At 32.5% G+C, this 14,737-nt stretch overlaps 1 protein-coding gene across 1 annotated transcript in view; it reads left to right on the top strand.

The window, feature by feature from the left end:
• Positions 1–14,737, top strand: part of Sema3e (semaphorin 3E) — a 107,659-nt gene that overhangs the window by 76,884 nt on the left and 16,038 nt on the right. The window contains exons 10-15 of the mRNA XM_026384977.2: positions 770–992; positions 3,896–3,987; positions 6,118–6,159; positions 7,124–7,290; positions 12,037–12,104; positions 13,924–14,063. Coding sequence (XP_026240762.2) covers positions 770–992; positions 3,896–3,987; positions 6,118–6,159; positions 7,124–7,290; positions 12,037–12,104; positions 13,924–14,063 — 732 coding nt within the window. The remainder of the gene's footprint in view (positions 1–769; positions 993–3,895; positions 3,988–6,117; positions 6,160–7,123; positions 7,291–12,036; positions 12,105–13,923; positions 14,064–14,737) is intronic.

Raw genomic sequence — 14,737 nt, 5'->3', positions numbered from 1 at the left:
ATTCCTTATTAACAAGCATGAATCAACAGAGTTGAAGGTGTCCCAAGAAGTAACTTAAAGTGATGGTGAGCAATTTTAGATTCAGTGATTCAAGAATTGAGACATGTTATAACAAATGTTTGCAGTTTTTTGCTTATTGTGTCTAATCCATACAAGAATAATGAAAATTCATAGACATTATAGTAGCACAACATGGAGAGGGTTTTTTTTCAATAATTAATGGTGATGAAATTTGAATAGGTTTCTATGTTACAGCATTAAAATCCTATAGTCTCTTAGTCAATCAGAACCTTCACCAGTCATACTTATCATAGTCTCAATAATGGAAAAGCTATTTTGTGCGGTTGTGATTCTTAGTTTGAGAGAAGATTTAGCACCACAAAGAGACTTTGTTTTTCTGAGAGATTCTTTACCTTCAAATTTGAATTCAGTGTTAAAAATTAAATCAGGATAATTAATTTTAGCATTTATACTGTTAAAGAATTTTGCTAGCCCCAAAGTGTCCTGGTATTAAATGGATTTTACTTTTCCAAGACTTTGCTACTTTCTATATATTTTTAGGGCTGCATGTTTAAAATAACTTGGCATTCCATTGCAATTTTTAATTGAGTCTATTTCTGGAATGAAGAATATATGGCTACTAAATACTTTTAAATGCATAGTTGATTAATTGGACAGCTTCCACTTTTCTAATTCTTCTTATAATGGATCATAAATTTACTGTTTAGATTTAAGGCAAAAATAATTGTCTAATCTGCTTGCATTTCAGTGTGCCAGCAAAGTGAATGGAGGGAGGTATGGGACCACCAAAGATTACCCTGATGATGCCATTCGATTTGCGAGAAGTCATCCACTAATGTACCAGTCTATAAAACCTGCTCATAAGAAACCAATATTGGTAAAAACAGATGGAAAATATAATCTGAAACAAATAGCTGTGGACAGAGTGGAAGCTGAGGATGGCCAATATGATGTCTTATTTATTGGTACAGGTAAAGAGACAAGAGAAAATATCAAGGCATTTCACTTAGCCCCGAAGATAATAACTTTAATAGTGTTTAAGAAAGCATCTATGGATAAGTGTCCAGATGATCCCATTAGCCCATCTGCTCACTACTCATCTGAAATAAGAACACTTGAGAGAGTCTCAATCATGTGACTGCAACAGCAAGAGTTTATGCCTGTCGTGGAACCATGAGTGATACTTTCATTGTCCAAACTATCGTGATTTAGGTAACAAATTGTGTGGTCACTCTTGTTCCAGATCTGAGGAATGGTAACATAGTCAAAGAGAGAATTTAGGGCTGTTATAACACATAATTCCTGATACAATTTCAATACTTAATACATTCACATACGTGAAATAATTGAAGAAGTGAATAATTGATGTTCATGAACAAGTTGATTCCAATGGATCTTCTTATAATGGAAGAAGGGTACCTTGGGAAGCATGGTTCTCCTGTGAGCCCCAAAGCCCCTTTCTTGCCTTTAGCTGCTCAGTTTACTGAACTTACTGAGCTTATGATTCTACAAACAATTTATGACAATAACATCACCCAAGTCTGTAATCACAAAAATGCTTCCCAACCTCCATAAAAAAATACTTTTGTACTCAGGAGGTCAAATGTTACCTGTGATGCAGATAAACAGTTACCCCAAAACCATAATATACTGGGTTAAGAAGATGAAGTATAATGAATATGCTAAAAATGAAAATTTCAAATAAATTCAAAATTTCAATTAATGCCATACATTTGCTTTAATTTTTGGACGAGAACCTACATTTCACATTTAGAGCAATGGAACAAATACTGAGAAATACTTTAAAGAGCTATAGCAATTTTAAAACTTGATAAAATCATCATTTCTTTCTTTCTTCTTATGCAGCATAATGATTGCTATAGCAGTTGCTCTTTAGAGGAGTAAGCATTCTACACTATGTAACATCCATCACAGACTTATAACTCTGAAGAGATATTGGAATATGCTCAGTACAGTAATCAGGATGTATTACTAATATGCATGCTTGGAAAATAATAAAAGATTTAAGCAAGGAAATATAAATCTTATTTCCATAAATTGATCTCTGGTACAAGCTATAATTTATCTACTCATTTTAAGAAGTTAATATTAATATTATGCTTTTCTTGTGTTCAAGATTATCAATGTATCATACTTCTTCAGGAAACCTAAAATTATTTGGCAATGAGTCTACTCATAATGACTTCCAACAGAGATTTAAAAAAAAAGAAAAGAAAAGGTGGGGGTTCCATAAACAAGATGTGTATTTCATAAAAATTAAGCAAGCATATTATTTTAAAATGCTCTGGATATCATAAAATAAAGTAACAGTCCAAGACATATTTTCTTGCAGATTGACCAAAGATATTTGAGAGAATTACAGAAGTATCAGATATATATTTGTGCTACCAAACATACCATGTTTAACTGAAAAAATAGCATCATACTAAAACACAAGTTTTCAGAAGAAAAGAACATGGTTGATGAATATGTGATGAATAGACTGGAAAATATCACAACTTGTATTTATTTCTCCCAATACTTATCAGATGTAGGCTTTAATGCAACACATGTATAGTCATAATCACAAAATCAGTAGTTGCAAATTAATAATCTGACTTACATCTTTTCTTTTTGCCTGATATAGTAATTGAGAACAATTTAATATGTGCTCACTTTTCAAGATGATATTTTTTTAGTTAGTTGAAAATCAGGTAATTTCCATTGTTTAATTACCATTCAGTTTTATTAATCCAGTTACAGGATTTGATAATTTTTCAACAAATAGCTCAAATATGATAAAAACCCTTCAATCAACATTTCCAAAGTGTCTTCCTCCTGAATTATTATTTCTAACACCATATGAAATTATTTGTGCAGCTAAATTAGTTGTAGTTTAAAGTTTCATTGGAGAAAATAAGATTATAATATCATGAGTAATAAAAATAAAATGGAATTTTTAAATATAAATATAGAATTATAAAGTGTTATAAAATTGTGAAAGCTAAATGGTTGGTATGGGAGGACTCATAATCCTTTCTAAAATAGTGTAAATGTAATTTTTTTTTAATTTAAAAGTGTATTTAGGGCTGGGGGTATAGCTGAGTGGTAGAGTACTTGCCTAGCATGCAAATGGCCCTGGGTTTCATTCTCAGCCCCACAAAACCAAACAAACAAAATGTGTATATGTTATTTCTGTATCATGTTGCTTAGAATGTTCCCTAAATTTAAAACAATAGTTTCTTAACATGAAAGTAGCCAAGGTAAAATATTTTCTTGCATCACATATCACAGAAGAAGCTAGAATAATATGGCATATTGCATATTTATTAATTCCAAAAGACATTTTGGTTTCTGAACTTATAATTGAATTTTTTGGATCAAACTACTTGAATGTGTGTGAGTGTGTGTTTTCAAAATAACATTTTTATTCTTTTTAGTTAGTGGAAAATTTGGATTAATAGTTATACACACACACACACACACACACACACATATATATATATATATACATATAGACAGATAGATATGTAAACACACATATATATGGAGGGAAGGAGGGAGGGAGGGAGGGAGGGAGGGAGGGAGGGAGAGAGAGAGAGAGAGAGAGAGAGAGAGAGAGAGAGAGAGAGTGTTTGTTTGAATTCTTTTGGCCAGGCATATAAAATTCTTAATTTTACTAATTTACAATATGGGCATATAGGTAGTCAAATGGTGTTTAACTTGCAGTGATTAAATGTTTAATGCATCTATGATTTCACATCTTATTTGAATTTATAGTTTCATGTGGTTTTAACTGTATGAAAATCAATTGTGGCATACTCTTCTAGTTTATCTGTTTTCATTTCTTTTTTCTTTTTTTGCTTTCTTACAGATACTGGAATTGTCCTGAAAATCATCACAATTTACAACCAAGAAACAGAATCCATGGAAGAAGTAATTCTAGAAGAACTTCAGATATTCAAGGTATTTTTAATAAATAATATACCCAAGATTATGTACTGCAGAAAATTACAATTTAGAATTAAGTTGAAAAACTGTTATGTCCATTTTTTACCTAATAAGTGTGCTATGAATTCATAACAGTGAGGAATGATTTGAATTTCTAATGCCTCTGGTATTTCATTGTCATAGACATTTCAAAAGAAGAGACCTGTCTTCATGTAGAATAAAAATAATTTTAATATAAAAAATGCTACTATAAAAAATAACATACTACACAGGAACTTTAGATTGACAATTGCAAAGTCACATCTTGTACAAATGAACTATCAATACTGACAAAAAATAATATGTTTTTATATTGTGGACATTGTGGCTAGAAAAGCACACTGCTTTTAATTATTGTGTATTAACTACACATATAATTTACTAAAAATAGAAAATAATAATCTGAAAATTATACAGGACTAAAAATTATATATATATTATATAAATTATATTATATATATATTATATAAATATAAAATTATATATATTATATAAATACACTTTGGAAGGTCTCATTTTTCTCAGCAGTTATGGTCTTTAAGGTCACCATTGCTTCTGAGGGAAATACAGAGTTAGGTTCCTGCAAATTTCTGATTATAATATTTTCAAGTGATCAATAGATAAACTTGTTTATGTGTGTTCCTGTTAAAACACATCTTTCCATTTATATACTTAGTTGATTAATTAATAACTGAGTTTACAGTCAACAGCACTATAATTCACTGAATGAAGGTTATCATATGAAAACATTTTCTACATTAAGATGCAATGTAGCCTTTTTGAGTTTAGAAACTATAAAAGGCACTTCAGCTCTAGGCTTGGAGGTCATTTTATACAGCAAAGTACTAACAAAAAACAGGATGTAAAGAATTGTCACTAAATAGTTAGTGTGAAGGACACTTGTTTACATCCTGGGTGCTGAAACTTGATTTCAGCTGATAAGTGCATCATCTGCAAAATGTGCATCTGCATGTCCTCAAATGAGAGCCACAGCAAGTTGTTGATATTGGGATTACAATTAATTTAATAGTAAGTGGATTTGCACACAGAGAATATACAGATGATAAGACTCATCCATATATGTAGATGATAGATATATGTGAAAACACTTTATTAATAGTAGTACATTTTACCTTGGCTGTCTGGAGACCAGATTCCCCCAGTGCCCCACACTAAGTTACCCAGAGGAACTTTGCTTTTGTTTATTTTGTATTTTAAGCCTCTGTGTAGGATTGATTTCATGATAGGTCTATAGCTCTCATATCAAGAGCATACACTGCCACGTCTTTTCATATAAACTCTTCAGAAACATCATTTTCTGAATGAATAAATGAACGATACACTCATGTATAAAGCGTTTTGTGGCTTAAAATATTTTTTTAAATCCACTGATATAAAGTATCAAATATTTCAAAAAATAATTCTAAAAAGTGTAACTATCCTGAGGTAATTCTGTCTGCCTATTATATCTCCACTTAGAGAACTGATTGAAATTTGTCATGTTCCTTAAAGATGCTCTGAATCAAGATAGCTAATACCACATGCTGACTCTTAAAGCTATGCTACATGTCATCCCTTCCTTTGGTGCAATTCTAAGAAAATGAGGTTATTCATCTTGTTCTAAGAATCCAGGATTCATACTGATTCACCATGATCACTCCAACAGAAAGTGTTTTGTTTAGGCTTGGGTTAAAATAATTAAAGATCGTATGGTTTACTAGTAATAACAAGTACTCTAGAATATAACTATTTCACTTTTAATGGTTCAAGAACACTCTGACTTCGTTATTTTAATTAAGAATACAAGAATTAGAAAGCACGAATAGTATTCAACTGCACATGCAAAAAGTACATTCCAGAGACAGTGAACTGATTAGATTATTCACTGCTTTTTTTCCCCTCATCTGTATATCTATTCCTATCCAAGAAAAAATTAAAAACTTGAATTTTAGTTTATTTGAATTTACATCTAATTTATAAAATGAAAGCTGTAGTTTGCTAGGAATAGAACCACTCATATGCCTTATTTGATTTCAGGTGATTTACAACCATGTTAAGGTAGATATTCTGTGATTTCCTTTCTTAAAAAAGATTTTTTTTTTTCAGGATCCAGTTCCAATTATTTCTATGGAGATTTCTTCCAAGAGAGTAAGTTGTATGTGTGCATATGTGTGTGTGTGTGAGTTCTGTAAATTGGTTCTGTAAATTAGTTGAGGCCAAAGGATGTAAGAACATTAGTACTTTTCATCTATATGAATGAGCTGCAGTTTTCTCCCTTAATTATTTTATTTTGTTGTGGTAAGAACATGTAACAAGAGATTGATTCTCTTAGTGACTTTTAAAAATACACTGTTGTTGACCATAAGCACAGTGATATACAACAAATCTGTTGAGCTTACACATCTTGCTTGACTGAAACTTCATGCCCATTTATGATAAAACATTATTCCCTAGTTATTTTTCACTAATTTTTTTTCAGAAATAATGGTAATAATAACACACAACTGTGTAGTGAAATTCTTCTTTCCTTCTCTTCATTGGAATCAATTTTTGATGTGAACTTCTTTAGAAACTGTTGTTGCATATATTGTCTCAAATTTATTTATCAATAATTCTTCATGTTTAGCAAACAGGAACATATTACATTAAGTGTGCTACTGGTAGTCCTTTTTTTTAGTGTATTTTACAACTATTTTTATCATTACAAACACACAGATGCACACACACACAGACAAATCACTCTTCTAAATGTTTATGTCAATATTTGAAAGACTATTTATATAATCTCTTATTGGATGCTCTTATAGATCTTTAAAAGGAGACCTAGAGTGTTAGATAATGCAAGAGTCTTTCTGCTTAGATAACCAATAAAAGAACAGACAGTTTTTTGAGCTCTTGTCAAGCTGAGTCTAGCAATTTTATTACTCCTGCATTTAATTCTGTAAAAGTATTTCAAATTATGGAAAAATGAAAGTGGTGATTTTCCATTATCTATCCTGAGCAATTGCTGGGCTTTTACTGGAGTGTCTGTGTTTAATTTGGAAATTTGGTTATAATAGTTCAGTTTAAGTGTTGTTCATTTCCGCTAGTGGTTTCTCTCTGCTTTCCATAGCAACAGCTGTATATTGGATCTTCTTCTGCTGTGGCTCAAGTCAGGTTCCATCATTGTGACATGTACGGAAGTGCTTGTGCTGACTGCTGTCTAGCTCGAGACCCTTACTGTGCCTGGGATGGCATATCCTGTTCCCGGTATTACCCAACAGGCACACATGCAAAAAGGTGAGACATGTTTCTCAATGGGGTGATTCTTTTGTTCAGAAAAATGCTAACGCTTATTTGGTCTTTTTTGTACCTATTCCATGAAAATAACCATGATATTTTTATTTAAATAAATCATAGATATATTTTGATCATAATATAATACTTGAAATTTTCCTGAAAATGACTTTCATGTATTATTGTGTATACGTATTGGAGCTGAATAGGCTTTTGGACTTTTATTTTTCCACCTGGGTTTGAATCAACTCTTCCCTTTCCTAAAATTTTTGCTGGAAGACATGAAAGAAATTTAGACAAATTTAAAATGTGGAAATGGCAGGCCAGGACTCTTGAAGGATTCAAAGACTTAAAAAGAAAATAAATAAATAAGTTCTGAAATACAACCTGCAAGTCTTCTCTACCAGCTGGTCTTCATTTATTTCATTTTGAAAGTGAATATTTTAACTCCTAGGCAAATGCATGACCTGTATAATTAATGAAATGTGTGATTTAATTCAACACAAATGAAAGGTACTTAAAGACCTCCAAACTCCAAGGTTTGCAATTCATGAGGTCATTGGCATTTATTAGAGAAGGTAAATCCAGGATTCTTTTAACAAGAGAACTCTAGGTTCAGAAAGTACTTTGAAAATAAAGTGTTTTTTTTTTTTTCTTCACTCAAGCCATATGAAATCGTGTTCACTTTTGGTAAATAAAGAAAAATATTTTTATTTCTTATAGAATAAACAGTGTTTTTTTCTCACGACAAAGTGACCAAACACAAAGTAAAACAAAACATAGGACTATATAAAATTTCCCCACTGAAAAATAGTTTGTATTAATTTCATTTGTTCTTACTACTTAACTTTGGGTTGCTTTAAAAAAAAACACTTTTTCAGATTTAATTTAACCCAGTTTAGTGTAATTATTTCTTATAGGTTTATACATAGAGTAGAATTTCATTTAAAAACTCCATTAACTAAAAAATTTGTTAATTTGACCTGAGCCAAATGAAGAGTCCAATAAGTATTAAAAGACATGATAAGCCAATAGTGAAATGAGGTTTTCAAAGGACATTTATGAACTAAATAATTTGCCAATAATATTAAAAACTTGAGCAAATTAAATCCCCCTGACTCAGGAGACTGAGGTAGGAGGATCACAAGTTTAAGGCCAGCCTTAGCAATTTAGCAAGTCCATGTCTCAAAATTTAAAATAATTGAAAAAGAAAGAAAGAAAAAACTGGGGATATGGCTCAGTGGTAAAACACCACTGGGTTTAACACCTGGTACAAAAAAAAAAAAAAGATTGAGCAAATTAATTGATTTTATAAAATGCATGTTGATATTTGAAAACAATTCTTTAAGAAATATACCCATATTTGAAAATGTTTTTTAGTGATTTATTATGGTACCATGTAACAAGGGCTACAAAGAAACATTCACTGGCCCTTGTCTACTATAAATCAGAATCTAAGTTCAAGGATTGAACTGAAAATAACCATGTAGTAGCTCACAACTGAACATGTCAGCTTCCAGGCCTAGTGCAGCAATAAAATATTTTATTCAGTTCTCAAAATAATCCAGTCTTTAAGGTCAGTCTTGAAGGTAGAAATATAAGGAACAATTGTCTGTGCCTTTGCATAGATGCTCAGGGAAAGCCATGCAATTCCACGATTCAGGAATGAAAAAGTAGAACTCCAGGGTGAAAAAGTAATTTGTAAAAAGTATTTAATACTAGTGAATATTTTTATCTTTATTTAAATTTATTTTAACTGATACATAAAAACATAAGTTGTACATATTTATGGGTTATCATATGATGTTTGAACACATATATATTATATATGATTAAATCAGAGAGAACACATCTATCGCCTCAGTTGCCATTCTTCATGGTGGAAAGATTAAAAATTGTTTTCTTTTTTTTCAAAACACATGGTCCATTATTGTTCCTGCAGTCCCCCTAGGAAAAGCAATTTTACAAAGTTACTAAAACTAATTACTTTATTGTTTAGCAACAATAAAAAATGTTTATAAGCCTTGCACCAAATGCTTTTAATAACAAGGTTTTGTATGAGTGATGGTGAATTTTAACTGAGCTGTTCCATAGATGAACAATTTTTGGTATATGGTGCATCTTAAGATTGTACAGCCACAAGGATGGTAATATTTTAAAAAGGATAAAGAAACTTAGAAAAAGTGAAAGGAATAGACAAATAGTAGAAAAGTAATGGATTGCAGTCAGCAGCCATGCTCATAAATGAGTTAGTTCAGTTCAGACACGTAATAGAGATCTTTCAGTGGTTAGGGTTCTTTTGAACCATCACCCACCCCTGAAGGAGAATTTTTTTGGATAAATTCCAGCACATGATGGGAAAATAGTTTGCTTTTATAACAGATCATTTTTGCTTCAGACCTGAATAGAGCCGAAATTGAAAACCAGTCATTAAAATAAATACTTTTTGCTCACAAAGTGAAAATGAGTCAACAGGGGAAAAACATTAATTCACAATCCAAACCACTTGTTTAAAATGGTCTTCCAAAATCCACCATAATTTATAAAGCTCTGTCTCTTTACCGCCTTTGCTTTTACATCTTGTCTGTTTCCAGTGTTCTCTTTAAAAGTTTCTGTAAGGCTAGAGATATAAGAAAAATATGCAACGTTGGGAATGAAAAGCAACTTTGCTCATTCTTGAACTCCTGATACAAATCCACGCATTTTTTAAAATGTTGAAATAAGGAACAATTATATTGGGATTATATAAAATGAAATTAAACCTTGTTGGAGGATATGTCTTTTCTTAAAAAACATAAATGTTTGCTATGATTTTAAACAATTATTGCATACTTAATACTCAAATTGCTTGAGAATTATGATTGCTGGTCTCTTTATTCTCAATCACTAGAATAATAATATTGATTTAACACATCTATAAAAAATGAAAACTATTTCCCATTTCATTTTTTTACCCTGCTCTATTATTTATTATTGTTCAGTGAGATTTAGATTCCAAATACTGAAGTAATACTCAATGAATAAGGAATTAGCAACAGTAGTTTAATTTTTATCTAGATCTGCTGTCAGTTGTATAGTAATTATACTAGTAGGAATAATAGCATAAAACTTTCTACTTCAGTTTTTATTGTTTTTCTAAGTTATTTTGTTCAGTCTAGCTCAATAGAATGTTCAACATGGCACTTTTTGGTCTTTGTAAAATTTCAGGCCTTTAGGTAAGGTTTTCTAATCACCAGTCTCTTTATTTAAAACAAAACATCGTATGGTCTTGTTGTAGTTCCTAATCCTGAAATTTGATTGGAAATGTTTATCCACCCTAGCTTTTGATATGTGTTAAGTTGTTAAAAAGATCAGAACTCTTATGTGAGAAAGCACTTCATCTCTTGAAATAGCATCCATTATAATTAATTCACCAACCAAAACACCTATTTGAGCAGTGTTACAAAATGCACTGCAATCTATAAACCTATGACTTTTTCTCTCCCTTGCTCTTATAATGCTCCAGAGCAAAATAAAATTGAGATGGCAATGGATTTTAGGTGTCCTTTAGCCAACTCCATTTTAAAAGCCAGAACACAAAGGGTGGGGAAAGGGAAGAGACACATACACGTGGTACATGTGTTGGTGGTGGCACTGGGATGTGACTCTGGTTCACTCGCCTGCATCTTACCACTGCATGTTGTTGAGACATCTCATTGTGACTTTACAAGCTTTACCATTACCCTCTGGGAAAGCTCCTGCTTTGCCTTCTGTTTTTCCCTCAATCCTGAAAAAGCTCCATGATGTGAAGCAAGTGGTATTTTCCACGTTCCTTTAATATTTCTATTTTAATCTCTAATTTGAATCTTTCAAATATACCATAGCTCTTGATTTTAGAATTCTACTACTCACAATGATAATTTCCATTGTTTAATGACTTAGAAAGATGCTTAAAAATTTAAACCTGATATAAAGCCTGTGTTAGGGTCTGTAAACAAGTCAGGCAAGCCTGGAAATATTTTCCATGAATTTACAGTGTTGTGCTCATTTTAGTTATATATCTGAACAATTTGTACAATAAGAAGATATATTAGAAGTGATCCTAGTTCTAATAGGTATATTGAAGGAAAAAAAGCCCTAATTGTTTTTAATCATGTTAGATGCACAGTATACAGTTAGACATGTATAACACACAAGCCTATTGAATAGAGGCATGTACTTTCTATTGTATATGAATAAATGAGTAAATTAAGTATATTATGAATTTATCTCATTTTGCTAGAAACTATTTGTGCCAATTCATCATTATGGCACTAGAATAAAATATCTCAATTCAAATGTCAGTTTTCACATAAACTTTATTAAATGTAAGTGTTTTATGATAGTTTTTACTCAAATATTCTGACTCAAATCCTATTGACCTATCTACACATATCCCTTGCCACCCAAGACACCCCTTTCAACCAAAGGCTTCTTGTTGAATTAAAATTTTAACAAAATTTAAAGAGAAATTTGTTAAATTATTATTTAGGGAACCAGAATTCAAGCTATGTAGATGTTTAAAAAATAGTATTAGATGAATGTCAACTATTGAAAAATATTTAGTGGAGAAATTAGAAAGATGAAACTTGGATGTTATGCTTGTTTCATATGACTGATCAGGTTTTCAATAGCAGAATACTCCTTGAATCTTTAATGTAGCTGAGTATATTTTAAAATCTGGAAAATTGAAATCTGAACATCATCTAAAATGCATTTTCTTTCTTTCAGACGGTTCCGCAGACAAGATGTGCGGCATGGAAATGCAGCTCAGCAATGTTTTGGACAGCAGTTTGTTGGTAATCCATAAAAAAAATCAATTGTTATGAGTAACTTGGAGTGTTTATTGATGATAACTGCACATTTCTTAAAATGAGTCTCTTTCTTTGTGATTTTGTATGTACTAGAAAAATGTTGTTGAAAGCTTTTGTTTTCTTCCATGAAGTAATAATTTTGTGGACTTGATATATGATTTTTTTCATAATTAAAAAATAAATTTCATCTGAATGAATACTTGACAGTAGACCTCAAAGCTAGGGGAATCCTAGAAAAAGAATGTAGTCTAATTTATGTGGCTGCTGGCACAATGATTTGCAGGATTCATCTCTTAATTTCATAACTTATTTTATCAAATGTGATACAACTTGAATCAATTTACCTACGAAGATTTGGAACAAAGAGGAAAACTTTTCCTAGAGTAGAATAATCCGAGAACTGGTATTGGTGGTCTATGAAGGTTGGAGGTCTAGTGGGTTAAGGATGAGAGGAAATTTCAGCTTGCAAGGAAGTTAAACAAGACAGAAAAAACACTTTCCTGCTCTTCACATCATGATGGATGATGAACAGGCTGTATTTTCCTATTGCTGTATTCACCAGGAAGAAGAGGCACTGTGATTGGGAGCTCAGTAGTGGCTCTATCTACCCTCAGAGATGTGGTCCAGCACAACCTAGAACCAGGTTGACTTAAAAGTCAGTGCAGCATTCTTAAGACAGGGAGCACAGAAGGGAATTAGAATAATGGACATGCTGCTAAAGGAACCATGTGGTGGTCCCTGAATAAGGAGTCATCAGGGAGCTATGTCCAAGTGCGCTTTTTTCCAACAATGATTTCTTGGCCATGACACATCATAGGCACAGTTCCTGGAATACAGGTTTGAGGATACAGTGTTGGCAGCATAAAAAAGAGGAGACCTCTCTGCCAGGACATAAAATGATACCTTCCCTTTGGATCCTGCTTCAAATAGTGGGACTCACAGAGATGAGACCATCTAGCTGGATTTTTATGATAGTCTCTTTATGATTTTATAAATAAAGAAAAAGATCCATGTGTGTGTGGGGGGAGACTCAAGTCCTAGGAACACTGGCAAGAGAAGAAGACATGGCTTTACCTTAGGAAAATTTAGGGATCAGTTTTGAAGGTGAGAGGATTCAGGTATAGGGGAAAATGCTGGGATCTAGCTATTGAATTGAATTCATCTTGGTTAAAACAAACAAACAAAAAAATTTATTTCCTTTTATTCTCTACTGCAGGTAAGTACACTTTACTGCATGCAGGTGTGAGTTCAAATCTTGAGAGAATTGTTCTGATCCAAGACATAGAATATAATCAAGAAGCTCTGGTTTGTAAAGGCCTTAGTTCAGTTTTGTACCTTTTCTTGCAAAGACGCCCAACACCTGGGTACGAACCCTTGCCAGGATATCCCTTACACTTGTGATTATGTAGTGCCAGATCACTCAAGATTTCTGAATTCTGCTTTTGTTTGTAGCCATGAATTTGGTTTTATGCCTTGCTAGAACACATGGTGTTCACATTCTTTTTCTGCCATATCAATAAATGCTGCGGTTGATTTCCTATGAGTTTAACATTGATGGACCTTCTTATTGTCTTTATTCTCCCATCATTTTGAAACCAAATTCCCAGTTGTCTCCTTTTGCTTGCTTGCCTTTTTAATGCCTAGATTTTGGCATGTCACTGTCTAAAAAAATTTATTTTCCTACATAAATCCAGTAGGTAATTAGTTACTCATGTTGTTTCAAGGATTTGATTAAATAATATTTTTTTAAATTATTTACCAGTAACATCAAGTCTTAAGTTTGGTATTAACATTCCTGTTGTAGGAGATGCTTTGGATAAAACTGAAGAGCGACTGGCTTATGGCATAGAGAACAACAGTACTTTGTTGGAGTGTACCCCACGATCTTTACAAGCAAAAGTCATCTGGTTTGTACAGAAAGGACGTGAAACAAGAAAAGAGGAGGTAATTCATAGCTACACTTGGTGTCAAAATATGATTAAAAAGTTTAAAACAATAACAGCATCAACATTAAACAGGTTGAATAATAAAGCTGTAAATCACATGTATGAGACATTAATAGAAGCATTCTTGTCTACTAGCAAGAAAGGCAAAGCATCAGCTCTTTCATGAATTTAAGTAGTTTTAGTGATGGAGGAAGTTTTCCAACATAATCTATATGATGGGAAAAGAAATACTCAGGTGCTTTAGAGATGGAGGGACAGGAGGCATTAAGGCAGATGTATGGATCAATGTGCTGGCAGTTACTGGATAAAATAATGTGTGGAAGGAGCTGGCTATGTGGAAGGAGAGACCCAGGGCACAAGGCAGTCAGGGAAGGTGATTTGGGCTATAAACTCATTTTTTTTTGGGGGGGGGGTGGAGTACTAGGGATTCAAGTCAGGGGCACCTGATCACTGAGCCATATCCCCAGCCCTACTTTGTATTTTATTTAGAGACAGGGCCTCACTGAGTTGCTCAGTGCTTCGTTATTGCTGAGGCTGGCTTTGAACTCACAATCCTCCTGTCTCAACCCCCAGAGCTGCTGGGATTACAGGTGTGTGCCTCTGCACCTATCTGAGCTCAGTTTTCAAAAAAGTAGAATTACAAAATAGCAAGTAGAAGAACATTTATCTATA

This window comes from Urocitellus parryii, chromosome 3, assembly GCF_045843805.1.
Source record: "Urocitellus parryii isolate mUroPar1 chromosome 3, mUroPar1.hap1, whole genome shotgun sequence".
NCBI lineage: Eukaryota > Metazoa > Chordata > Mammalia > Rodentia > Sciuridae > Urocitellus > Urocitellus parryii.
The sequence above is the reverse complement of the archived record's forward strand: the minus strand, read 5'-3'. Positions and strand labels throughout refer to the sequence as shown.